Source organism: Aplidium turbinatum, chromosome 1 (assembly GCF_918807975.1).
Source record: "Aplidium turbinatum chromosome 1, kaAplTurb1.1, whole genome shotgun sequence".
NCBI classification, from domain to species: Eukaryota; Metazoa; Chordata; class Ascidiacea; order Aplousobranchia; family Polyclinidae; genus Aplidium; species Aplidium turbinatum.
Genome location: NC_137472.1, coordinates 31,409,302 through 31,435,916, shown reverse-complemented (window position 1 = coordinate 31,435,916; position 26,615 = coordinate 31,409,302). Strand labels below are relative to the sequence as shown.

The 26,615-nt window shown below is 36.4% G+C and overlaps 1 protein-coding gene across 2 annotated transcripts; it reads left to right on the top strand.

Annotated features, from left to right (window-relative positions):
* Positions 1 to 2,285: 2,285 nt before the first annotated feature.
* On the top strand, positions 2,286 to 25,913 carry LOC145774689 (uncharacterized). Of its 2 annotated transcripts, none has more exons than XM_082585985.1 (3): positions 2,286 to 2,408; positions 21,108 to 21,235; positions 25,168 to 25,913. In XM_082585985.1, the coding sequence occupies exons 1-3, from the start codon at positions 2,365 to 2,367 to the stop codon at positions 25,296 to 25,298; spliced, it is 303 nt and encodes a 100-aa protein (XP_082442111.1). In that variant the 5' UTR covers positions 2,286 to 2,364; the 3' UTR covers positions 25,299 to 25,913. The 2 variants fall into 2 exon arrangements, 1 of the variants encoding a protein (XP_082442111.1); XR_014290044.1 differs by lacking the exon at positions 2,286 to 2,408 and adding an exon at positions 2,602 to 2,837.
* Positions 25,914 to 26,615: the final 702 nt, after the last annotated feature.

The following is a 26,615-nucleotide window of genomic DNA, read 5'->3' as shown; positions in this document are numbered from 1 at the left end:
TAAAGCCTTAACTTTTAAAAGCTATCTTACTTTACATTGCAACAAAAAGGCTTTAAATTCTGATTTTATTTTACCACATCAATTTCTAAAAATAGAAGTATTGAGTGTGCGACTCTCAAAGTTAACAACTTACACAGAAGTGTTAATATAAAGTACTGTGTGAAAAATCGGTACACTTTCTGCAACCCCTTGCGGGGTCGCGACCCCCAGTTTGGGAAGCCCTGTATAGAGCATTTTAAGACCTTTTCATAAATATATAACTTGTTGGGGTTGTAACAACATCTTGTTTGATCTATCTGCACTGTCTAAGTAAAAAACATCAAAAACATCTTGTTTGATTTGGACTTATTTATCTGCACTATCAAAAATTATTGCTAGCACTAGTATTGTCGCCTTAAGTAAACTTAAATTAATTTTAAAGTGATCTTGATCTTATTGTTCTTCAAGATCACACAAAAAAAGTAATCTTTAAAATCATGCCCAATGCCCATCTCTGGTCATAACAAATACATAAAACATCGGGTATTCATGCTGTAAACTTGTTTCGTTAAGAAAAATACACATTGTAGTACAATGAAAAACCTTGAAAATGACCGAAGTCACTGGCAAACAGAACAATTCAGCTGTAAAATCTCAACAAGCTGCAACCACTTATGTTGAGAATATGCTGGCAAAAATTGTCGGAAAGAAACTTCAAATCGAGTTGGAATTTCACTACATTTGATTTGACGAAAGAAAAATCGATGCTGCTTGAAAATTTATGATACAAATTGAACATCAAGACGAGTTAAGCAACTGGGGCGTGTTAGCTTACATAAGAATAAAATTAACAGTGTAGCAGTCAAGTAGAAAAGTCAACTTGAGCATATCAAAAAATGTAAAAAGTGTTGAAAAATGCAAATATAAGCTATAGCCTACATGCGCAATTAATAAAGTTTATACAGCATTTCCACATCAACAATAAGGACACTTGAAACCAGCAAACAAGATCAACACATATTGTTAAAAAAACATTACTTCACTTAATAGCTAATTTATGCATGTCGATTTTACATCAATAAAACAAGCAACGCCATGTAAATGTTGTCCTGGGAAGTAAGGATGTTCACAAAGCGCATTTATATACACTATACAGTAGACACTAGAGGTGGTCCAATGAGCAAAACGCAATAATGTGGACATAACTTCTGTAGATTAATAAAAACAGTAACACGGTCATTAGTGAGCTTTCTAGTAGTTCATTGTGCTACAGATGTCAAAATGTTTGACAAATAAAAAGCGTATTGGAAGCTGTAGCTTGGAACATCTTCCTTGAAAAACGCTTGTTCCATTTTGTTTCAACAAAATGCTTCATGGATATTTTGAAAACATAAACCACGTGCTTGCATAAGATTTCGTCAGGTGGATCAGGAATTGTTGACGTCATCATAATTTTGATCTATAGGATCATAATTATGATCATAAAGAACATCTTCTCCAAATCTGAAACGAAATATACATGAGACTGAACTTGCTAACAGCTATGACTGTGAAACAAGTTTTCATTATTACAAATATACAAAACATACAGTATAGGCTGACTGCATACTATTCTAAATGCAAAAACACTGATATAATTTTGAACTTGATAATTGAACTTGATATAATTTTAGACGCCACACACATCATTTTATTTTAGCAAAACATATCAAATTTAACAAATAAAACATAAAAAATGTCAAATTTGTTTGAAACAATTATATATATATAATTATATATACATCAAATATAGCTATTACTATCTGAAGCCTTTACAAATTGTTTCACCTAACGGATCATCAGAAGGTCTGAAAAAACATGCAAACAGCAAAGAATCGATAATCCTGAAAAGATATTAAATACTACAACTGTAATTTAATCTGCAAAAAAAAAACCTCTAAACCTGAATTCCTGAAAAGATATTAAATATTATAACCGTAATCCAATCTGCAGAAAAAAAACTTCAGAATTACTAAGGACAACCTCCATCCGTTACGACAAAGTTTCAACCAATTTGTCTCAATGGAAACTAAGCAACATGATGGCAACATCTATGACATCACAAAGAAGCAAAATGCATTTGTGATGATCAGCGCAACTGTAGTAGCCTGAACAAAATTAATAAAAATTGTTTTTAAACCTGTAATCACGACTGAATCAATGGAAAAACACAGACTCTGTGTTATCCTGGTTTAAGGCTATTCCATCTAAACGTCAATGCACCTTTATGAAATTTGACATTGTTGATTTTTATCCATCTGCAGGGGTTTAAAGGTTTTATTGTTGATTTATAAATGTTTATTCCCCTTTTGACAGCAGAACCGCTGCTGGCGTAACAAAGCTTCAATGGCAACAGACGTAACGCAAATGAGTCTCAAGTTCTTTTATTCGTGAGTTCGAATTGAATTTAGATTTTGAAAAGTTATCTTATGAGTCTGAGTCTGAGTTAATTTTCAGTAATATTATGAGTCTCTGTCTGAGTCTATTTTCAGTAATATTATGAGTCTCTGTCTGAGTCTTATACTATGAGTCTCTGTTAAAATTGTTTTGTGCAGAGGTATATAAACCGCTTTCAGAAAAAGGAAAAAGCAAAGCAGTTACGTAATTTAAAATTGGCAAATTTCAACAATGTTTACGAACTGGAGTGAACTCCTGGTGAGATTCCGTCGCAGAGATGAACTGCGGATACAACGTTTTGTTAAAGCAGAGAAGATTGAAAGCGATGACTTGCCATTAAACAGTATCACTTGAGGAAAGCTGCCGGTGAAAGGTTATTTGAGTAAAAAATGATCCATCAACATTATTTCGGTGCACAACAAGTGAGTTTTCTTAAGAAACGCAACTAGCCTAGATTTATTCTCACTTTTGGGTTCAGTGAGTTTTTAAGAAACGTAAATGTTATGTGAGAATTACATTTTGTAGAGAGCTAAAAACAATGGAAATTCATTCGGGGGTCCCTACACATCCGATACGGAGGAACTTTTGTGTAAAGCAATTGAGTTTGCCAAACCATTTATGGATTTGGATGATTGTATCATACAAACAATTTTCCATGCTAGGAAATCGTTGCTTTTTGATGGTGGTGAAACTTGGGCTAAGAAAGATGGTTTGTTTGATGTTACAATGGGCTCATTTGATGGTGCTGAGATTTGTGAGTTGGTCGGCAGCGGCTTCTTTCTTTTGAACGAACTTTCTGCTATTGTTGACAGAGACATGCTTGGTTTATATCGTGATGATGGTCTGGCTATTTTGCGTAATTTATCCGGCCCTAAAATTGATCGTTTGAGAAAAAATGTCATTCAATTATTTAAACAACATGAAACACTACCAGTGCCGACCGGGCGTATACACGCGGTCACCCCTGGACCGCACTGGTCATTTGATAAATCTGGTCTTTTTGTTTGCCAAACTGCATGAGTCTGACTGTTTTAGAAAGAGAAAGACTTGTATTGTCTAAAAGTTGAAAGAAATTACTAGGTATGTATTTAAATTTTTTCTGCAATTATCAATTATTTACAAAAAACCGTCATTTTTTGTGTAAAGTGAGGTATATCCACTTCTTTCTTCGCAAAACGCGTCAATATCTCCGTGACAACCTTTGTGCAACAAGCGTAGTACTTGCCTGGCATCTACCGGTGAAGTTTATTGCAGTTTGAAAATTTTTTTCAGATATCTAAACGGAAGCGAAAAAACGTCAAAAAAACGCAGAATTTTTGTAGTTTGTCAGAAATTTTAGTAATTTAAGCCATTTTAAAAAGAAAATACACAAAATTTGTGAACATACTGTAAAAGACTGTTGAAAATGCAACAACTTTCATATTTTGCTTGTTTTTCTAGCAGTTACGGTTCTCAAAATACAGCAGTTCAAAAGCAAAGCCTTTGCTCAAGCTAAATCCTAAAAATTTCATCAAAAAAAGCGTGGCACTGAAAGGGTTAAATATTACTGTGGATACTGGACTAATTGAAACTGATTTTCTTGACGTCACTTTGAATTTGCTATCTGGTAAATTCTGGCCTTATAGATGGTCACAGCGGTAAACCATAATCTCTTCGTGGGAAAATTGTAACATAAAGTTCCCGGATCCGTTTGTCTGCATGTAGTGACCGAAAAGAAACACTCCTTGAAACGTCTATTCAATAAGTGTATTCCTGTAAAATTAGCCCGCGGCTATCGAAATCGAGATGCAACGCCTTGCACCTCTAAAAACTGTCACTACGATACAGATTACTTGGATAAAAGACGGAGAGTTTGTCCAGCTAGCAAGCACCAAATAAACCAGTTAAATGTGCGACCGACTTCCAACAAACAACTTCAAGAATGAATCAGAAAAATTTGTGATAACTCAAAGGCACGCCAGCAGTTAGCGCGACGCAACATTTCATGTTTAAACAGGTTTCAACAGGTTTGACGCAGGTCTTACGAACGATGGCGCAATTTTGGCTCATGTTTTAGGAATTTCCATGACGTAATATTCAGTAGACTTGAACGGTTTTTATATGACGTTTGACCAGGCGAACAACCGTCTGGAACATAGCGACCCCTAGTTATGACAGTCTGACATGGCATAACTAAAAAAGAATTGACGACAATTGTGAGCCAATGAATAAAAACACATGATACACAAATTGTTTGAATCACTCACGTTTAAGTTAATACGCAAATACAAAGGGCATGCAAAGAATGAACAGCAATAAGAATAAACACGACGATACATGAAATTGGTACCATAGGTAGTAGGTACACGCAAAAAATGACGCTATATACAATGGTTGCGATAATAACCGACTGTTCTGGGCTCAGACAAGTGTCGGCCACCGCAGACAAAACCAGGCTCAAACCCTAACACTTAGGTGTTCTTTACGGGGGCGAGGCACGAAATATCCCTCAACACACAGTCTACTTTCACTTTCCCCGTACTCTCATCATAGTTGCAGACGGCAACTTTAGCTCTACGAACCACAGGCTTCCCTTTCCTAATTTGTGGAACTACCTCATGCACCCTCCCAAGTTGATACTTCCCACGTTTACCAATGTCCTGGAGAGAACCTACCACTACAAGTTGACCAGGCTCCAAATTCTCGGCCATTTTTAGCCATTTTTTCCGGCCCTGAAGACCTGGCAAGTAAAAATCGATCCATTTACTCTAAAACTGCTGAGAAAGTGACAAATTGAACCGATAATCCCTTCTTAATTGGTCACGATCATGTGGTTGCTCAACAGCACAGTATGGGTCTAAGTATGGGGTCAAAAGTGAGGCAGGAGTGATGACAGCAAAATCCCTAGGGTCGTCACTCAAAGGTACCAAAGGGCGTTCGTTCACGATCCGAACGGCACTGCCTGTGTACGTAAGCAGTTCAATAAAATTGGGCTTACGACTTGAAGAGTCCAAAATGTGAAAAAATGCAATTTTAAATTGTTTAACCATTGCCTCCCAGGCGCCACCTTGCGCCGGAGCATACGGAGGTATAAATTCCCAGTTTATCTCTCTCTGTCTCAGGGCGTTGTGAAATTCAGCTGATCCTATCAACTCGGGTAACTTTATTTGAAAGAAGCATTTAGTCACATCGGCCATGAGACCAAATCTACCAAGCCGAAATCTAGCCAAGACATCTACCAGAGGGTTTAACAAGTCAGGACCCGAAAACATTACATCATTAACACAAGTTCCTCGAAATTCAGACTTGCCATCGTAAACAATTCGCTTTTTTAATTGTGACGTAACAAAGTATGGTAAATACCATTCAAATCCCTTGACATTTCCTGCTTCACCAGTACGCTCAATATAGCCATTTGATTTAAGATCTTTCATGGTGTCAGTAAGGAAATCACGAAGTTCAGGTTGTTTTAAAGCCTTCTTCCTTAAAGCAGCAACTCTATCTGACGCCAACACAAAATTGTTAGGTAGATCAATATCTTCCTTCAACGGAACAGGTATCTCAAATCGACCATCTTTCAACTCAATATTCGGTTCAACAAGTTCTCTAGCCAACTTATCATTGCGAGACAATTCACAGGTTTCATTTTGCAACGTCAAATCCTGAATGACTTTATTCAGGTCTGCTATTTCCATATCACGAGACTCAATTTTACGCTGAAAGCCAGAGATTACATCCGACTCTGAAGACGTCTGCACTCTGCACACTTTAGCAACGCTTTCATCTAAGGGTGACTTACCACCACAAGCCAACCAACCGAGAGGAGTGAGCAAAGCATGTGGTTCACTACGATTTTCACCAACACGCTCTTTTTTTGCACACATCAAATAAGCGTTGTCGTTGCCAATCAGTACATCTACAGTACTACAATCATTCAAATGAAACATATTCACGTCATGAAAATGACGGAAACCATTTAAATCTTGTTTATGCGGTAAAGTTTTAACATCGTCAGCCCAAGCTGGGTTAACCACCGAAGTTATATCACAAAACAGTTCATCTGTCTCTAACGACTGGATGTTGAGTTTGACAAGGTCAGCACAAGTAGCTTTCTGACCAGCCAGGGTATCCATTTTAAACGACGCTTTATCGTACGGTTTAAGATCAAGTTCACAATAGCTGTTTGTTTGGGTTGTAATCAACGTGATTGGTTCCAAATAGCGTTTATACAACTCAGAAAAGTGCCTGGGATTACTTTCAGTTTTGTCTAAGTAATAAACCACACGACGTTAAATCTATAGGGGCTCAAAACTGCGAAAAAAATGTTTTTTGCTGTATCTCAAAAACTAGAGCCAATTCGAAAAAAACAAGTGCATTTTCGGAATCAGGGGCCTCGAAATACCCTAAAATGACTCTAACATGTCGTGCCTTTTAAAAAAATTTTTTTTTGTTGGCCTGTGTAATTAACTAGAATTTATAATATTTATTTGTTTGAATTTATTTGTGTTTTGAATACTTTTGTTTTGTTTTTTTCCTCTCGTCAACAAAACCAATAAAGCTTTGGTAGAGAGTTTGCTTTGTTGAACCATAGAGAAATAAAACAAAGTAACTTCAGCGGGTTTAACATGATGTATTACATACACAAATATAACATAACCAATAAACTGAACTAAACTAAGCTTTGGGTCTTGTGTACTTTAAGCCGTCCACGTTCAATGCGGACATCTTTTGTACAAAAGACCATTACATTTTTTCTGCACAATCTGAGGCTCACCTTCTTTTGAGATCTGAAGTTCCTTTCTTCTTAATTCGACTTGTAATAGAATCTTCCGATAAACTCACAAAGCAATCATCAGTAAAATGCAAAGAACACACCTTAGAACTTTTGCTTGGAACAAAATCTTTTTGAGAAAGTTTACAGATCCATTTTTCCAACAGTTCATGATTTTGAAAAGAAAAACTGTGCTTTGACACACCTTTTGGTGTTTTATGCTTACCATAGCCACTTTTACATCTATAAGCAGAACAACGTCCAATATTTCGAAATTTGTACCAAGCTACACAACCTGCAACAATTCATCAGGTGTCTTGATTTGTAATTTGAATGACTAAATTAGTCTTAACATATAACTGCTGTGATAAGAGAGCTGAATTGGAAACATCACTTTCTAACTGATTTCAACTCTGTATGCTTCAGTTTTGTGGAAATTACAAAATAGGCTACCATAGCTAACTGCTTACTACTACAGTAGAACTTGGATAACTCGTCACTCTAGGGGGAACAGAAAAAGTGACGACTTACGCGAACTGACGACCAATGCAAACAGCCAAATTTTGCCATTTTTTCGTGTCGCATTAATTTCATGGTGCCTCGCGACCTAATTAAATGCGATAGTGGTATTCTCCTTTTTGAGGTGCTATTCTTACCAGATTCATAATCCGCAATAATTTTTTCTGAATTTTTTAGGAGGGTGTTCAACGTCGTCCTTGGTAGGTCATGTTCTTCAGAAAATTTAGTCTTGTTCCTAATTTCGCCTTCTTTGAATTTCGTTACAATTTCATACTTAGCTTGTAAGTTTAAGCACTTTACCTTTCTCTTCGTCATCCTGCGTTGCTGCAACTTTTGTTTACACGAAACAGTATTGTCGCAAATGAATCACGCACGTGGTGAACAGCGCTTCTCTTATCGGCAACAGAGCACGTGCGCGGTGCTCGCACACCCGCAATCGACCAGACCTACATACTCCACGCATGTGCGTCTGGCCCGATAGAGTGTGTGCGTGCACACGTCTTAGCGAAGTAATTTCTTCTCGAAAGAGTCTGTAAATGCCACGCCAGCATTTGGGTGGATGACAACTTAGACGAATTTTACGTCCCAGGGGAAGAAAAACAGTGACGACTTAATCGAATTGACGAATTATGCGATGACCACTTAACCGAACTTGATTGTGTACAAAAGATAGGCTTTCTGCCGGGACCTGGCAATCATTGACGACTTGGGCAAACTGACGAGTTTTCCGAAGACGAGTTATCCAAGTTCTACTGTATTATGTAGGATATTTCTAAAACTTGACTTGCAAACTTGCATGCCTTATTGCTGTGCTGTTATCAATGTCACTCAATGCAAGCCTTCTTGTATACACTGTCAACAATCAAAAATGTGGGGGAAGACGAGGCAAAGCGGGACACGGGGCAAAGCGGGACATAGCAATTTCTCACGTTTTGTGTTCTTTGGCTCCCTCTAACCAGAAGCACTAGTTAGGCAACTATTAACTGTATTTGCTGTGAAAAAATGGCGACTGGCAGAGCACAACGCGTGTCGTGAGGAAGTAAAATGTGTTTTGGCATGGTTTGTTATAAGAAAGAGATGGAAAAGTACCGCAGTTACCGCATTCGTTAGCATAAGCGAATTTGTTGGTAGCTTTGTTTTTATCTTAGACATTGAGACAGTATTTGTTGGTAACAAAAGTAACTTCAGGCCTTAAAACTCGTATTTTTTCCCGGCAGCCACCGTGGCCTACCAAGAGCTCCTTCCCGGCGGCCAAATCTGCGTGCTTGGAGGCCAAAATACAAATAACAATAGCACCAGTAAATAGAATTAAACTTGCTACAGTGTTAAAATGATCACTTGGCGTTGTTGAAGTCTGGGCGGCGTCCTGCAATAGAATCGTTGTACCACGCAATAACTGCTTTATCGGGGCTGTCACTGTCACATGCTATTGCGGGACCATCTAACGACACTAAATTGTTGCAACTTCTCGCAGCTCAATAGATTGTTTCAACTGCATAGCCTACCGCCTTTCATAAAACCTGACTATTTATTCCCTTATGATGCTGTTTTTTTTGCGCTGTGACTTTTCGGTCATTTGTCCAAAATGACTTGAAAAAATTCGGTCATTTTTGATTTATTTCGGTCATGTTTTCTGATGCAAATATTTCCTTTCAAGTAGCTGATACAAACCAAAATTTGCACTTCCTGACTTGCTACAACATTAAGTTTCGCTGAGAAAGGTTGTCGTGTTTTATTTGAGAAAAGTTAGAACAGACAAACGTTTCTTCAACGTTCATCAGCGAAACTCAACCTTGCAACACCCGGTCGCAGATATCTTTTATTGCACCGAATTAACTACCGGTATATATTTTTTCGGACATTTTGAACGAATTGACTATATTTTTTTCCGACATTTTGCTAAAAAAATCGGTCAATGACCGATAAATGACCGAAAGAAATACCCAGTTATGATGTCACCATTGGGGGTGTGAAGTAGGGTGTTCCATTTCAAAAAAGTTTTTTTGTAATAGTGATTATGAGATGGGATTTTTGGTCAAACGAAGTATCCTTTTTAAATTTTTGACCAACTCCAATTTTTTGAGGTCCCATACCCCCCTTGAAATATAGAGAAATACCCCCATTAGACATAAAAATCAAATGTTTGAATGGTCATAACTTCTGGTTAGAATGTAATAAAACCATCATCTTTTCATTAATTCTGCATGATTTTTCATGCTAAACAAGATTACATGGTTTTTAAAGTCGTAAAATAAAAATTAAAAAAAAATAATTTTTTAAAAATTACAAAAAAATTAGATTTTGATATTTTTTTTTGAAACAAAGCTTGATAATGGCATTCACTACTTAGAAAATAATACAACGAATTTCAATACAGTCCACAGGCAACTTAGAAAATACAAGATAGGAAAACACAAAAGACTAACCAAAGTTAATGTAACACATTCACGATAACGTAGCCTACTAAATTTTCGTATTAAACTTGTAACATGCTAAACCATAACTAAACAATAAACATGCATTCTTATTGCATCATTGCAACCACATATTGGCGATTATCATTGTCAGTCTTTTCAATTGTATATCATCATCATTGGCATCTGTGCTATCCTTGACTCGTTTTTCGATGACACATCGTTTCAGCAGTTCAATGACTCTTTCTTTGTTTATCTGACTGTTTTTGAACGATTTCCATGCAGCCGGTGTGCCCAATGAAAGACATGGAGAACACTGACTGGTGACATCATAAAATGAAATGAGTGTCTTTTTACCTGATAGCGCAAGCATTGACCCAGTTTTTTTGGTCTCTATTGGCTTCGTTGCAATCTTGCTGACGTTTTTCTGACAAAATTGGTGGTTCATCAGAATGAGATGCCAGGGTGACATTTTTGGGGAAACTCACAAGCTTCCATTCCTTATAAAGCTTGGCATCGCATACTTTACAATAGCATGATCAGACGCTGCCATCAAATCTCTATTGGGAAGTGTAATGGCTGGTCCGTTTACAGCACTGGGGTGGAAAAAAATTGAAATAAACATTGGACCATACACATCAACTATAAATTGGCTGATAGACCTTAATCTAGCAAGTTGAGTGGCATTGAGTGCAAATGGCCTAAAAAGTAGAATACGAAGATAGCCATTGGTCAAACAGCGAGCATGATGGACAGTGGACAGCCTCCTGTGCAACGAACAAGTATTGTTTCAACTCATCAGGAATGTCCTGGAATGTTGCACAACTTAGGACCAAGAGTAAAGCTTGGTCAGCTCTCATGAACTTGTTGCCTGGAGTTGATGTTGCTTTCTTTCCCAAAGAAGAATTTTTTTGGTTTTCTCTGATGGCTTAATTAAAGTATCTCTGTAATTTTGTAGTTCATCGACCATTAAGTGATTTTTTGTTAGTTGGCTAATGAAATTAAACACAGCTCCATTACTTAAAAGATCCGGTGATTTTGTATTGCCATCAATAGCTGTTATGACATCTCCTAACAGCAGCTCAATGCGATGATACAAACATTCAAGCGATATTCAATCTTGGCCGTATTTCAGATTGCAATATTTCACGATTATCGTCACTATTCCTTTTTTTGAGCCTGTGTTAACTGCAGTACTGTCAGAAATTACACACAAGATATTTTGCATGTCATCGATTGCAACAAGCTTTATTTTATAGATGTAAAACTTGCCTCCCCCTAGCACTTTCCTTTTCCCTGAACATTTTGAGGGCAATGAAAAAGCAACCATATATAAAATTGGAAATAACAGCCACTGCCAGTCTTTCCCGAGTGAATAGCTTTTTTCCATTGAAACAAAGCTGATGGATGACAGCTAGGGTGCGGCTTAGGGTGTTGCAAATTTTACAACCTATGTTGGAAGTATGATTGTAAGGTGGGAAATCTTCCAAAACCACACCAAAAAATTTTTTTTTTTTAAATATTGATATTTAGGGGTCCCACACTTACCCCGAAAAGTTCATTTTTGGTCGCAAATAGCAACATTTTTAAATTGTTGTGAAATCTACATTATAAATGATAGATATGTCATGTTACATATCATTTTTGTCAGAATTGAATGTAGAATGAGCTGCAATAAACAAAAATGAGATTTATAGGATTTTGAAAATTTTTAGACAAGTGATTAAAAGTAGATTTTTTTCTTATTTGGCAGAATAGGTTAGAGGCATTCCATTAATACAACAAATTAAAAAAAAAGTCCAATATTTCATAAAATACTTGGTTTAGACCAAAAACAATGCCATTTTTGGATTCTGCATCCTCAAAAATGGTGAAATAGACACTTCAACCATCTTTCTACCTTGAGTATAGCGTCTAAATCAAAAATTAGTTATGCGGATGAAGAGCACCACCTAGTGACGGCCCAAGTCTCTAACACGGCAACCGCTTACCTGATTTTGAAAAATAAATTTTTGATGGACTTGGGCTACAACATAATATTTAAACCATCTTATTCTACAACCTAGTGGTTGCATTGATTTGTTGTATTATAATGGAATGCCTCGTAAACAACATAAAATAAAAGGCCACTTAGACATAAAAAACAACTTTTGAGTGATTGTTAGCATGCAAGCCCTACATGCAACCACTCTTGGCCTCATATTAAAAGGTCAAGTAACACATCATATTAACCAGAATTTTGGCCACAATCTATTTGGAAATAAGCAAACTTTTTAGCACTAGAAAATTAGAAATGAAGTAAAAACTAACCATGGTAAAAGTTGTAAAAATTGTAGCTTACACAAACGAAATTTACGATCCAATGCAAAGCGAGTCCTAAGAAAGGTGTTAAAAACAAGTTTTATCAAGTGTCTCCAGTCTTCACAGTATTAATGACTTGCTTCTGACGTCATAGTGAGAACATAATATGCTCTAACTTTATTGTCTGTTGCTTTCATCTCAGCATCTGTCATATTATCGTCGCTGTTTTTGACCTTTCTGTTCTGAATGCATCTGGTCAAATTTCCTATCAACCTTTCAGTTGCCATTTGATTGTTTTTGAAAGACATCCAGTCGCCTGGTGAACCAACTGAAAGGCAAGGAGAGCACTGACTGGTAATGTCAAAGAATGCAGACAGTGGACGATTGGTTGAAAGTAGTTTTTCTGTATCAACCGATGCTGTCGCAATGTTTTTAACAGCTTCTGGAGTCATCACTTTACTTTTCGAAAAGCATGATAACGCAACAGTTTTAGGTGACAGCCATGCCACTGCATGCTTTGTAAAACAATTTTTAGTATGTTTTACAATGTCGGTTGATGAAGCTCGCAGCAAATCTCGATTCAGCAAAGTTAAAGCTGGTCCCACTACTGCACTCGGCCTGACATATATGGATAAAAACATGGGGGCATATACATCCAATATGAATTGACAGATACATTCAATGGCATTTAGTTGTGATTTTGTGATGTCAAAGGGTTTAAAGATCAGCATCCTTAGATATCCGTTTGCTTTGTTAACCACCTTGCTTGATGAAGTTGCTCTTGCTTTCTGAATAAGTACTTCGTTAGACATGATGGGACATTCATAAAACTATAGCATGATAGTGCCAATAAACATGCTTGATCATCTCTCAGTCTCATAACTTTGCTACTTTTGTGTTGCATACCAGCTATCAAAACTTCAAGACATTCTTGTATAACATGTTGTGCTTTCGCAGTTGGTTTAATCAATGGTTTCTGGATTTTGGAAGGGGTTAGGTAGTCTTTTGTAATCGTAGGAATCAAATTGTAAACACTGTCTTTCTCTAACTTGTCAGGAGCCTTAGTATTTCCATCATAAAAAGTTACAACTTTGTCTAAATACAGTTCAATCACATGGTACATACATTCAAGAACTATCACATCATGACCATACTCTTTGTTTATATGCAAAGCCAATCTTGGACAAATACCTTTCTTTGTTCCAGTATTTAAAGAAGTTGTGTCTGACATGATGCAAATGACAGTTTTCATAACATCTGGATTCTGGATGTATAATATCATAGAGTGCATTAAACAATTCTCTCCAGTGACATTTGTACTCTTCTTGAACGTTTTAAGAGCAACAAAAAAGGACCCATCAAAAAAGTTTGAAAGCACAGCTAATCTTTCTCTTCGAAATATTTTCTTACCATCAAAACAAAGTTGATGTAAAATATTATTCCGTAGTCAAATGTCTCCTTTGCTTAAAAGGCTCTTGCCCACTTGAACAGTTTTTCGATCAAATGTTGTATGGTGGCTTGTTGCATCACAATTTATAGAAGACTCAATATTACTCGCAGCACAATTGAGTAGGGCTTGTAATAGTCTGTATGAAGAAAGCTTTTTGCAATTAATGACACAGGCTTCTTTGTTGACAAGTCCCTTTGATCTTGAATTTGTTCCATAATCTTCATCATTTACAGACTGTGACAAACTGATTTCAGCATCTGATTCATCTGTGGCACTAACACTGCTAGCATTTGAGGTTACTTCATCATTGTCAGTAAGACTAACAGCTGATGTTGTAGGTTCATTTTGAGTGGTTTCTAGTCTTGGACGTTTGTTGTAACGTCTAGCGTTGTATGATGTTGTGACCGTATCAATTGATCCAATCACCATTTTTCTCTCAGTCCTTTGGTCTAGCAAGAATGACAGCTCTTTTGAAGGAATTCGTTTTTCATTGGGCCAGGAGCATTGCATTTTCCCATGATACCTGACTGGACTAGATAATGTACTGGGACTGGAAACCATTGTTAAATCACATTTGCAGGAAGAAATGTCAAATAATTTATCCATTCTAAGTCGAAAATCTTCGAGCTTGTTAAGATACGAGGGAGACTGAAGCCTTTCTTTGGGTTGAGACTGTATTGCTCTCAACCTACTCAGCAGTTCATTGACCATCTGATTCACACGTTTTTCAGTTACATATGGCAGTGAAGACTTTTTCCACAAACTAGTTACAGCAGGCACAATTTCCGAAACCGTTTCGTTAGTCGATGGCACAGCATTGTTTGCAGACTTTTGCATTTGGTTTTGTCGAGCTTGATAAAATCCACGAATCACATCACCATTGGTTGGCAACAAATTGCCTGGAATCTGGGATGGATATCCAACACATTCATGTATGTTACTAGAACTTCGAGTAGGCCTAACTAGTTTCGACATGTTCACAAATAAATCTGAAATAACATAATTTGCTCAGGCTCAACTGTGCCCTAGCTATTCACTTTCCTTTAGGAATTGATAACTGTAGTTTGCTAAGGCTCAACTGTGCCCTAGTTATTCACTTTCCTTTAGGAATTGATAACTGTGATCTTTTAACTATAATGCTTGACTGCTGGTTGCTCATCTAACAAACTTTGAATAGCCGACGTTCAATGTCATTGTTGTTGCATATTTAACCTAAAATTGTGCCATGTGTAAAAAAAAATTTTTAAACGTTTGAAAGTGAATGTTATTTTTACATCAGTTTATTCCTCATAAAATTCTGATTGCAGCAATATGTTGCATACCCTATTTAATCCAAAAAATACGTATTTAACTAAAATATTCAGATTTCACTAATCGCGAGCCCCCCCAAAGTTTCGGGATGAGCGTGGGACCCCTAAAATTTATTATTTTTTTGAAAAATTTTTTCTACCTTATATTTTGGCCATTTCCCACCTCCCATTTATATTTCCAAAGTTAAAGTCAAAACTTTTTTAAAAAATGCAACACCCTAGTGCGGCTGGTGCCCCCATATCAATATTTTTCTGATTACTTTTTTTTGGTGGTGAGGTTCCACTCAAATAACAAAAATATGAAGTTTCAGCCAAAATAGTTAATGTTTAGGACCACCTCATCCCAATTAAAATATTCAAATTGGAGCTGATGTACAATCCTTCGGCTTGCTCAAAGTTGCCTATACATTAGGGTGACTCAAAAAAAAAACGAAAATGACACCTTGTCAAGTTTTGTTGAGATTGGTCCACATTTGACGCCCTAGCAGTGGGCCGGTACCGTCCGCCGGGTCAAAATCGGCCAATCTGGCTGTATCTCAGCAACCGGTAGGCCTAGAGCGCTCAAACTTGGCTTTGAAGAAGCAGAATGCATGGTTTCCTATCTAACTTCCAGAAGGTTTTGGGGTCTAAACCATTTAGTTTATGAAAAAAATTAAAAAAACACATTTGTGACCAAATGTAGCCCCTCCCCATAAACGTGTAATGTTCAACTTTTAGTGTAATATACAACACTAATTGACTAATGACACAAAATTTAAAATACAAGCAACTTTTGCTTAGTCACAGACAAGCTTTATTGCTTTTGCACTTTGGTTTACCACTTAACTTTCAACCACTGACCACTGTAATTACCCATTAAATAATTCAAGACAGTTTTTTTTTCATTTTTCGTATTAGTTTACCACTTATCATTTCTTTAAAATGATTTTGTGGTTGTGTCCATCTTTTTGGTGGACAATGACTTCTTGGCCATATCTCGAACTTTAGGACGGTAAGCATGAGTGACTTTGATTGCTTTGTCCAACTCTTTCTCATTAGCCTACTTGGAGCAGAAACCTTTTCCTCAACATCAGTGACCATGCCCAAAACTCGTCTCGTGGGAGATGAACAATCTCCTCAGATTATTCAATTATAAATGCAACAAGATGCTTTAAAGCAAATCTCCACTAAGAGGTGATTACAAAGAAGTATTAGAACTAGTGCTTTTGTATCTGGATGGTGGAAATACGCAATTCACCATCCAAAGTCCTGGTGCCCTCCATAAGGCACATTGGATGTTAAGGCACATTGGATGTATAAAATTTTATTTGTTTCAAAATGATCATTTTAGAGGAGAAAATTATCACGGAGTTGCGGAAAGGAGCAATCTTTGCAAGTCGTCAAGTTGAAAAGATCGATCGGTTTATAGAGTTCGTTATTTTTACTTAGCCTACTTGCCATGGTGGTATACTGCTCAGTGCTCAGTTTTCTGAAGATGCCCCACACAATGACTTGACACTGTGGAATGCATGTAACCAACATTCTGATCAAGACGTATCCAAGTCTGCAATTTGTTCTGTGTCAAATCACACTTGGTATCTTACTGAGGAACTGGTAGGGCTTTCTCTGTTCAGCAACCAAGTGCACTATGGTGAAAAGAGGAAAATAAGAAAATTGTGGACAAAAACACTTTTGAAAAAGTAACTGTTTTTTTCAAAACGACATGGAACTGGATTTGGGAAGCCAATTTTGCCCACTGTCACAGAAAGTTCCACTCTTGTCTCATTTGTTGGCGGTTCAACTTGGCAATTTTTCAACTTGCTGAATATTCCAACTGATTTTTTCAGTTTTCCTGTAGAGCAATGGGATGATATTCCATCGTACTCAGCCGGAATGGCCCGTTTCGGTGAGTCCGATTCGGTGAGTCCGATTCGGTTAGTCCGATTCGGTGAGTCCGATCCCTTAACGGGGGATTTTTTCAATTTTTTTTAAAATTATCGGGTACCATAGCCTAACTATCATTGCCGTTTTAGGGTTAGGGGTTTGGGTTAGGTGTTAGAAGTTAGTAACTCACCGAATCAGACTCACCGAATCGGACTCACCGAATCGGACTCACCGAATAGTAGCAGACCCGTACTCAGCAGGAAAGGAAATCATTAAAAACATCAGTGCTGTTAATGATAGGGCAGAAAGAGGGGTAAAGTTGGCCTCTGACTTCCTGTCTACCGCACAAATGGAAAAACGGTATCAAAATGTACTGCAAGTGGTGAAGAACGATCAAAATGAAGCACTTCATTTGCGATACCATAACAAGCCCTCAAAGTCTTGGTTTTTAACGTTGTGATTCGGAAAAGTGACTATTTGTTGTTTAAAACATGCAAATACACCATTTTCATTGGAATGGCTTTCGTAATATTTTCGACGAGGGGGGGTGGTCCTAAACGTTAACCGAATTACTTGAAACTTCATATTTATGCTTCTTAAGCATAACCTCACCCATAGTAAAAAGTAATCTTGGTTTTTTCAAGTTTTTATAATTTGGGGGGCACCAGCCGCACCCTAATGACAGCATTCCTCAATTTCAACAAACCATCATCAGTGATCTTCTTTCTATATGCAATGGCATTGCGATGCCATGTTGAATGACTTGTCATTGCTGACGGTGCTGATTGGAATAATAAGACTACCAGTATGCGTTGCGCAATTGTAACTGAGAATCCAAAGTCGGACTTGGTAGAGCTACGTCTTGAGACAGTAAATCAACGTGTAACTCAGCTAGGTAGATAATGGAAATAGTAAGCGGCTGTTCACAGCGGGAAGAACCTATTTAACGAAGGGATTAACCGGGTTTTCATTGGATAAATAGAAGGTGCACGTCCAACAGTGCAATGCCAGGATTTCGCTGTTATGCAATTGTAACATTAATTACGTGAAATACAGCAAAGAAGCGATAAACTTAGAGTAGTATATATCACTAGTGACTTGCAGTGTCACCTATGGCGTAGCAACAGATGGAAGTAGGGGGTCGTTTTATCTGGCGAAGATACCTTAAATCACAGATTTTTGCTTGTAAAGTCAGGGGTCGTCTTATATGCCGCGAAATACGGTATTGTAATTTTTTTTGAAAACTTGCAAAAAAATTTTTTTTTTTAAAAATTACTCTAACACCTTAAAAACCATGTAATCTTCTTGTTCAGCATGAAAAACCATGCAGAATTAATGAAAAGATAAGGGTTCTACTACATTCTAACCAGAACTTATGATCATTCAAACATTTGAAATTTATGTCTACCGAGGGGGTATTTCTCTAAATTTCAAGGGGGTCATGGGACCTCAAAAAGTTGGAGTTAGTCAAAAATTTAAAAAGGATACTTCGTTTGACCAAAAATCCCATCTCGTAATCACTATTACAAGTGTAAGTTCAAAAATTTTTGTCAAAATGGAACACCCTAGTGTGAAGTCACTAACCCACAGCGGGAACATTTCTCAACTATGAAGACACGTGTTTTCCCCTCCGATTTCAACTTACCTAGTTCTCCTTTTTAACAACGATTCAATGTCCGACAACATTGAATCGATATAAAAACGACAATATTGCCAGCCGATGTAAACTAGCGCTTCGGATTAACACTTTGTTAAAACAAACGTCGGGAATTGCAAACAAGACTTACAGCGCTGGTGATCGCAGCTGGATATATATTCCATTTACATACAATAGCAAATGTTCCCGCGCAATACAAGAGTGGTGATTAATGACGCGCTGACCTAATTCTGCGTCACTCTTTGATACTACATATTTTCGACATTTAATCCACGATCATTCTAATGCGAAATTAAATAATTGGCTAGAAGAAACCGGCGGCCAAACTTGGCCGACTGAGGAGGTAGCACCGGCGGTCATTCAAGCACTACTTAGCGGCCATGGCCGCGATGGCCGCCGGCTGCTTTAAGGCTTGTAACTTTTACCTAAAACTTTACAGGTTTTAGCAGAGATGTTATTTTCTAAAGGCTATACTTTGGGGAAAAGTGGGACAGTTGTATTAGGGCAAAGTGGAACAGTGCATTAGGGCAACATGAGACTCTAGAAGTCTAGATTGTAGGCTATCTGTGGTTCTTCTGTAAATTGAATTTTTGTTTATACCTCTTTTAGCCTTCAAGGTTGTAAAATATTTATCAGCATTCATTTATATTGTACCGGTAGACCTACACGATTTAATTCTGACAATGGTTCGTCGCTATAAGAGAAAAACTGACATAGGTAAATGGACGGACAGGCTATCAATATTAAGAATGCAATAGAAGATGTGAAAAGCAAGAAATTGTCTTTGAGAGAAGCGGCTAAACAGTAACAAATCATGCAAAAATGAAGTGTCCCGCTTTGCCCCAGCCGTGGGGCAAAGCGGGACATTTAAAAAAAAAATCTTTTTTGATTTGTACTATAACAGTAGAAAGATTCCGCTTGATCTTCGAACCAAATATGCTGACCAACTAAGGCTTTCAATTAAAAAAGAAATTAACTAAATCCAACCATCACTGTTGCTGAAATTACGTTTTTACGAAAAGTGTCCCGCTTTGCCCCGTCTTCCCAATGTTTTATGCTTTGTAAAGTTGTACATATGCTACTTTTATACCGAGCAGTAGCCTGCCATAGGTTCCATTCTCACAAAGCTTTCCCATGGTTACTGCTGTGCAAACATCACAGTCACGCACACAAAACATTAAAAAAGGTAGGCTAGCCTACCTTTCTACAAAGCACACATTTTCCTTCAAAGTTTAAAACTGAACTATACATTTTTTTTCATAAGAAAACTTAAATGAACTGAATTCTCTGTCTTCTGTCTAGTTTTTGAAAAACTGAAAAAGCGCAATTCCTTTGAGTCCACTGTGGTATGGTCACGTGATGAATACGTCACCTGTGACCAGTACAGGTAGTCTAGAAGTACATGGTAGAGGTATTTGGCATAATAAGTCCTTAGTAGCATTATAATACTTAACCTTCTCCACATCAGAGACACTATCCCAATGTAATGATAAATCATTTGCGTTTTGTTTGAAATCCAGTTTGGCAAGAGAAGTTTCAGACAGCTCAATGAGCAAAGGTCTATGATCAGAGGTAAAAGAATCATGCAGAACAGATATAGTGTTAATAGCATTGTGAGCAGAGCATGAAGATAAACAGTGATCTAACCAGCTTGTTGTACCATGAGCATCACTGATATAAGTAAATGTATCAACAGGTAATAGAATCAGACATGGAAAAGCTCTCCTCTTCACAAAAGCTATCCAAAAGAGGACCAAATGCATTGGTAGCCTATTGCTAGCATTAAAATCTCCAGATATGATAAGATCCCTGCCACTGAGATCATTGCACATTACTTGAAGATTGCCAAGGTAATCAACAAAATCATCATAATTGTCACTGGAACAATATGACAAGTATACATTCAGGACATATATACATTCTAAAACTATTGGTTTGAGTTCTGATGACATCTTCAACGTATTGGTTTGGTCTGTGAACAAGTTGACGATACAACAGCATATTTCACTGATTGCTGAACACTCCTCCTTTACTTCTGATCCGATTTGTAGCACGCAAAATGCTAAAGAACAACAATAGGCGGTTTTTGGACTCGTTGCATTCATTCATTTTTTAGATTCATCGTTTTTCTTTTTCTAGCAGCGTAAATATACTTTTATACATCAATTAAGTTTTGATGTGAGTAGCCTATACATTTTATATTGTTACTGTAAAATCGATTTTTGTAATCTTTTAGTAGGTATTTTATTTTGTTAAACCTTCTGTATAGCCATAGTAATGTGATGACCCTACTGATGTATAGCACCGAATAGAGTTTCCAATCCATAAATGAGAAGTTAGATTTAAACATCACAGATTGGGACATAAGTACTTGCCACCCTTTATCTAACAGAACTGAAAATGTACCGATAATTGTGAAATTTACTAGGAGGTCAACCCGAGATCAGATCTTCAACTCAAAACGCAAACTTAAAGGAAGCGGGATGGCCATAACCGAGTCCCTCACCAAAAGAAGGCTAGCATTGCTGAATCAGGCCAAGGAGAAATTGGGAAAAAGTAATGTGTTCTCATTCAATGGAAAAATTTATGCGTATGTCCACGACAAAAAGCATTGGATTCAGACTGAAGATGAAATAACAAAGTTAAGCAATTAATATTAATTATTTAAATGATTTCTTCCATACATCAAGCTCCATAACTGTTGAGACTCGAAATGTTAAAACCTATTTTAGATGCAGTACTGTAAAGTACTGCTTTTTGATATAGCATTTATTAAAGTCAGCTTGCAGTATGCTGACATAACTTTAAAAGCTCCAGTCAACCTCAACTTTATTATATTACCTTAATTACCTTGTTAAACTACTGTAAACTATTGATAATATACTTTTGACTATTGTTCAATTTTTAGCATATTTTTCTGCTTATTTGTATACTCAGCAGTAGGCTGTATTTAAATATCATGTTCGGTTGATTTCTTCACAGCTACACAGGTAAGTCCATATTATCTATGCCTACATGTAACATCTGTGAGAAAGTTGTTCGCAGCAACCAGAAGTCCATCTCCTGCAGTGTATGTAATTTGTCTAATCATTTTAAATGTACAAACTTAACTCAGACTGATAGATCTTATTTCTGTACAAACTGTTTACATAACTCTTTACCGTTTTTCAATTGTAGTGATATTATATTTACCCAACTTTTTTCAATCAAAACAGCACAACTTCTCAACCAACAGCCTACATTGCTTAATGAACTTTTTTCATCTTCACTTGAAAATGAAGTTGTAAATACTGAAGAACTTGAACCTTGTTTTCAAGCTAATGATGTGTATATGTATTCTAAAAAAGTACATTTTTTGGTAACAAATATGCAAATAAACAAATCCCTAATAACTATGCACCTTAACATTAGATCTTTATCAAACCCAAAGAATTTCTCAAAATTGCAGGCACTTGTAACATCAATGACAGTTAAACCACATATTATATCTATTAATGAAACATGGCTTAAAGTAAACCAAACTGGTGGATTTACCTCCCTAGAAGGGTATGTTTTTCTCGCAAATAGTAGATGTAAACAAAGGGGGGGAGGAGTGGCTCTGTACATAAAAGATAGCATTATGTTCTCTGTAAGAAATGACCTGACTATTATGAAAGAAAAAAAATTTGAATCTCTTTTTGTTGATTTATTTGTAAACAAGAAAATGTTAACTTGTGGTACTATATATAGATCTCCTCAATCACTTTCTGCTGCCAACTCTGAGTTTCTACAAACACTCCTTCCTACAATAAAATCAATATCAAAATCAAATGCACAATGTTTCATAATGGGAGATTTTAATTACAATCTATTGGACCATAATAATTGTCACACCAGCAACTATGCTGATGCTATGTTTGAACATAGCTTCCATCCATTGATAACTAAACCAACTAGAATTACTTCATCCAGTACCACATGTATTGATCACATATGGACAAATGTCTACAATGCCAAAACAAATGCTGGTATAATAGTTGACTGCATCGCTGACCATCTGCCTGTAATACAATGCTCTCAATTAGGTTCAATAGAAGAACTTTCATTAAACAAAGAGAAAAGATGCTACAGCAACATAAACATGTGTCATTTTGTAGAAAAATTATCTAAGCTCAACATTAATAACATCATGAATGAAACCAACACTGATGTAGCTTATAACATGCTTTTCAATAATTACGTTGAAGTATTTAAAAGCAGTTTTCCAGTGAAATCTGTAAGAAATGTAACAACAAAATGCTGGTATGATCATGAACTCAGTGATCTTCACAGAATGAAACAACTGGCATACAAAAAATATCTTAGAAAATCTTCTGAAAAAAAACAAATCTAACTACAATGCTCTAAGAAACTTTTATACCAGGTCGCTAAAGCTGAAAAAACAAAACTATTTTAAAACTTTACTGTTAAAGCACAAAAATAACCTGAAAAAAACATGGAACATTTTAAATCAATTATTAGGTAAAACCAGATGCAATGAACAGTCCCATCTTGTTAAAGGTGATGAAGTACTTATACAGAATATTGATAAGGCTAACTACTTCAATGAATATTTCTCTTCAATAACATCAAATCTGGTGGATAAAATTTCTAATACAAGTAGGCTACCAAATTTTCAGATTATCTTTCAAATCCTATCAGTCAATCCATTTTTTTACGCCCCACTTCTACTGATGAAGTCAAACAAATTTTTTCTTCTTTTCAATCCAAACTTAGTTGTGGAATAGATGAAATACCAACAAAGATATTAAAAGTTGTACCACAAAACATAATCATAGCACTTACCCACATCTTCAATTTATCCTTAACTAACGGTGAATTTATAACGGCATTTAAAACATCTAAAATAATACCCATATTCAAAAAAGGCAAAACTGAAGACTGTAGTAATTACCGCCCCATCAGTCTATTATCTTCCTTTTCTAAAATACTTGAAAAAATAATGTATAACAGAGTGTATAATTTTCTTGAAAACCATAACTTTTTCTACCCCCAACAATTTGGGTTTAGACAAAATCATTCAACTAACCTCGCAGTTTTGCATCTTGTTAGTAAAATTTCAAATGCATTTGAAAAAAAAGAAACCACCCTTGGTATATTTTTAGACCTGTCTAAAGCATTTGACACAATTGATCACAAAATTTTGTTAAACAAGCTTTACTATTATGGTATCAGGGGGGCAGCCCATGACTGGCTCAGTAGTTACCTACTAAACCGATTTCAAGTAGTAGAAATATCTCAATCAATGTCCACTAAACGCAAAATATGTTTCGGAGTCCCCCAGGGTTCAATTCTAGGACCTTTACTGTTTTTGATATATATAAATGATTTCTGTAACAGCTTACAACACTCTGAATCTGTAATGTTTGCTGATGACTCCAATTTGTTTTTATGTGGTAACAGTATCACCGAGCTTTATGAACTGGCCAATATGGAAATGTTAAATGTAACAGACTGGCTGGCAGCAAATAGGCTGTCGTTAAATGTAAATAAAACTAAGCACATTTTATTTAACAATAATAATAATACAAAGTGTTTTAACTGCACCCATACATTATCTGTGTACAATCAACCCATTGAACGTCTTAACACTGTTAGTTTCCTAGGCATTTTACTGAATGAAAATTTGTCATGGAAATCTCATATGATTCACTTGCTACAAAACTGCGACGAAATTTCGGAATAATCTGCAAGATTAAACCTTACTTAAACACTGCGAATTTGATTTCTCTCTATCATTCTCTCATTGAAAGCAATCTAAGATATTGCATTAGTGCTTGGAACCATGGTCATGTTACCATTGTAAACAAACTGCAAAAAATTTGTAACAAATTCTTAAAAATGATCACTAAGCATGAACCACAATGCAATGTTGACAGTTTTTTCACAATTGATAACCTTTATACCATCGAAACTGGCAAATTCATGTTTAAACTAAAACATAATCAACTGCCTAAAAACTTTAACTCACTATTTCAACTTAACAGCAACTTGCATCACATATCAACTAGAAGTAGCAATCGATTTTTTCTCCCCTATTACTCGAAAAAGTTAACCCAACAATCCATCCAATTTAGTGGAGTTAAAGTCTGGAACGATCTCCCTAAACACATTACTGAAATCGAAACCTTTTCATTATTCAGCAGCAAGCTGAAAACCCATCTGCAAACAAAAAATCAAACCGATTAGCATACGTCCATTGTGTAATAGATACCACTTTTGTACATTTAATCTTTCAAGTACTACTGTTTGACACCTATTAGTATCTGCTTAGCTTATTACAGCTGTCACTGTCGTACATCTGCCATCACCACCTAAAACTGTTCAATTTCAATAGGCTGCTATTAGATGCTAATATGTTACCAATGCAATACGCCTTTAATTAGCCGAACTACGTATAATATACTTGTTCACAGAACCTTATAACTCTCTGTTACTTTGTTGTGTAGATTTGTTTGACAAGAGTACTTCAACAATGAAGCTGTATGACTCTCCAGAAGTTTGGTTGGAAATTCATTTCAAAAAACTCCAAAGAAACTCCATCCCGCTCCGATACCGAAGTCACCCGCATGCCATCTAGACCATTTTCATATCATCTTCACTACATTTTTCATCATTCATGACCATCAGTTTAATATCATGCTCAAATAATAAGTTAATTAATCTAAATTCCTGTACCCATCAGTTATCAATTCCTATTCAACATCACTCCACTGTCGTTGCTGCGAACACTCCATTTCACTTAAAACGATGCACTGTACATAGTATTTTGTATGTGTAATATGTAAATAATATGTAATATGTTTAATATGTAATAATAAGCCGTATGTTCATTGTTTATTCTTAAATGCTCGTGTTGTTGATTTTTCTTTTTTATATTGGTCGTAAGGTTCAGTCGTCCCCGCATGGTTTCATCAACTGGCACACCTCCAGTTGCTTTAAGTATGTGGAGCCAACTGGTTCTCCCAACTAATTCATCTACTTTAAACTGTTAGGTTTGGTGGCCGTGCTTAATTTACTTTCGTGTACGTAACCTTTAAATTTGCATCGCATGCACGTTTTAAACTTTTGTAGTTTTGCCACCTTTTCCTTTTGTTGGTTTTGTTCCCGTTCACTATTTGTAACTTTATCATTACTGTTGTTTTCCGACAAAGAAAAATAAATTGAATCCCGTAGTTATAGATATCCCTGCTCACCTTTTAGTGTTGATTTGTGTGACCAACTAGCTATTGAACTTTCAAGTTAATTTTTTCTGGATGAAGAATTTCATTACTAATGTTTTGAATTAACCTGTATGGCGATCACTTTTTGTGAAAGCTAACTGACTGATAGCCGTGAGACCTTTCTATTCGTGTATTGTTGAAGCAATAAAATATTTTCAGAGGTTACACGTCGATACTTTGCTTGCATTGAAAAGGTGGAGCAGCTGAATGTAGGCTAAATCCAAGACGTAAAAAGGAGTGTCATTTTTTGAAGATACTTTTCGGTTGCAGTTCAAACGTTTAAGTAACTCGACAAGGCTGCGTTTATCGGGGCTACACGACTTCATTGTTTTTTTTTATGGAGCCAAACACTACGTCACTCTTTTTCCTTGTTTTTAGTTTCTGCAGTTAAAAAGTGGTGCAATTGCACATTTTGAGGTCGGTGGTTCGGTCAAGAATCGCTTAGATCATCACGATACAGCGTGTAACGATTCATCATTCTTTTGTCCAAAAATAGCTTGCCCCATTGCATATTCTAATTATGTAGCCTACCCTGGCAAAATTGCTCACTTTTCTCATGTCGCAAAATAGCCTAATGACAAACAATCTAGATGTTAAGTCAGAGATATCTAGAAGTTCTTGATTTCCCTGTGTTAAAGTGCAGAAATTGCATCTTTGAAGATATGCAACACCCT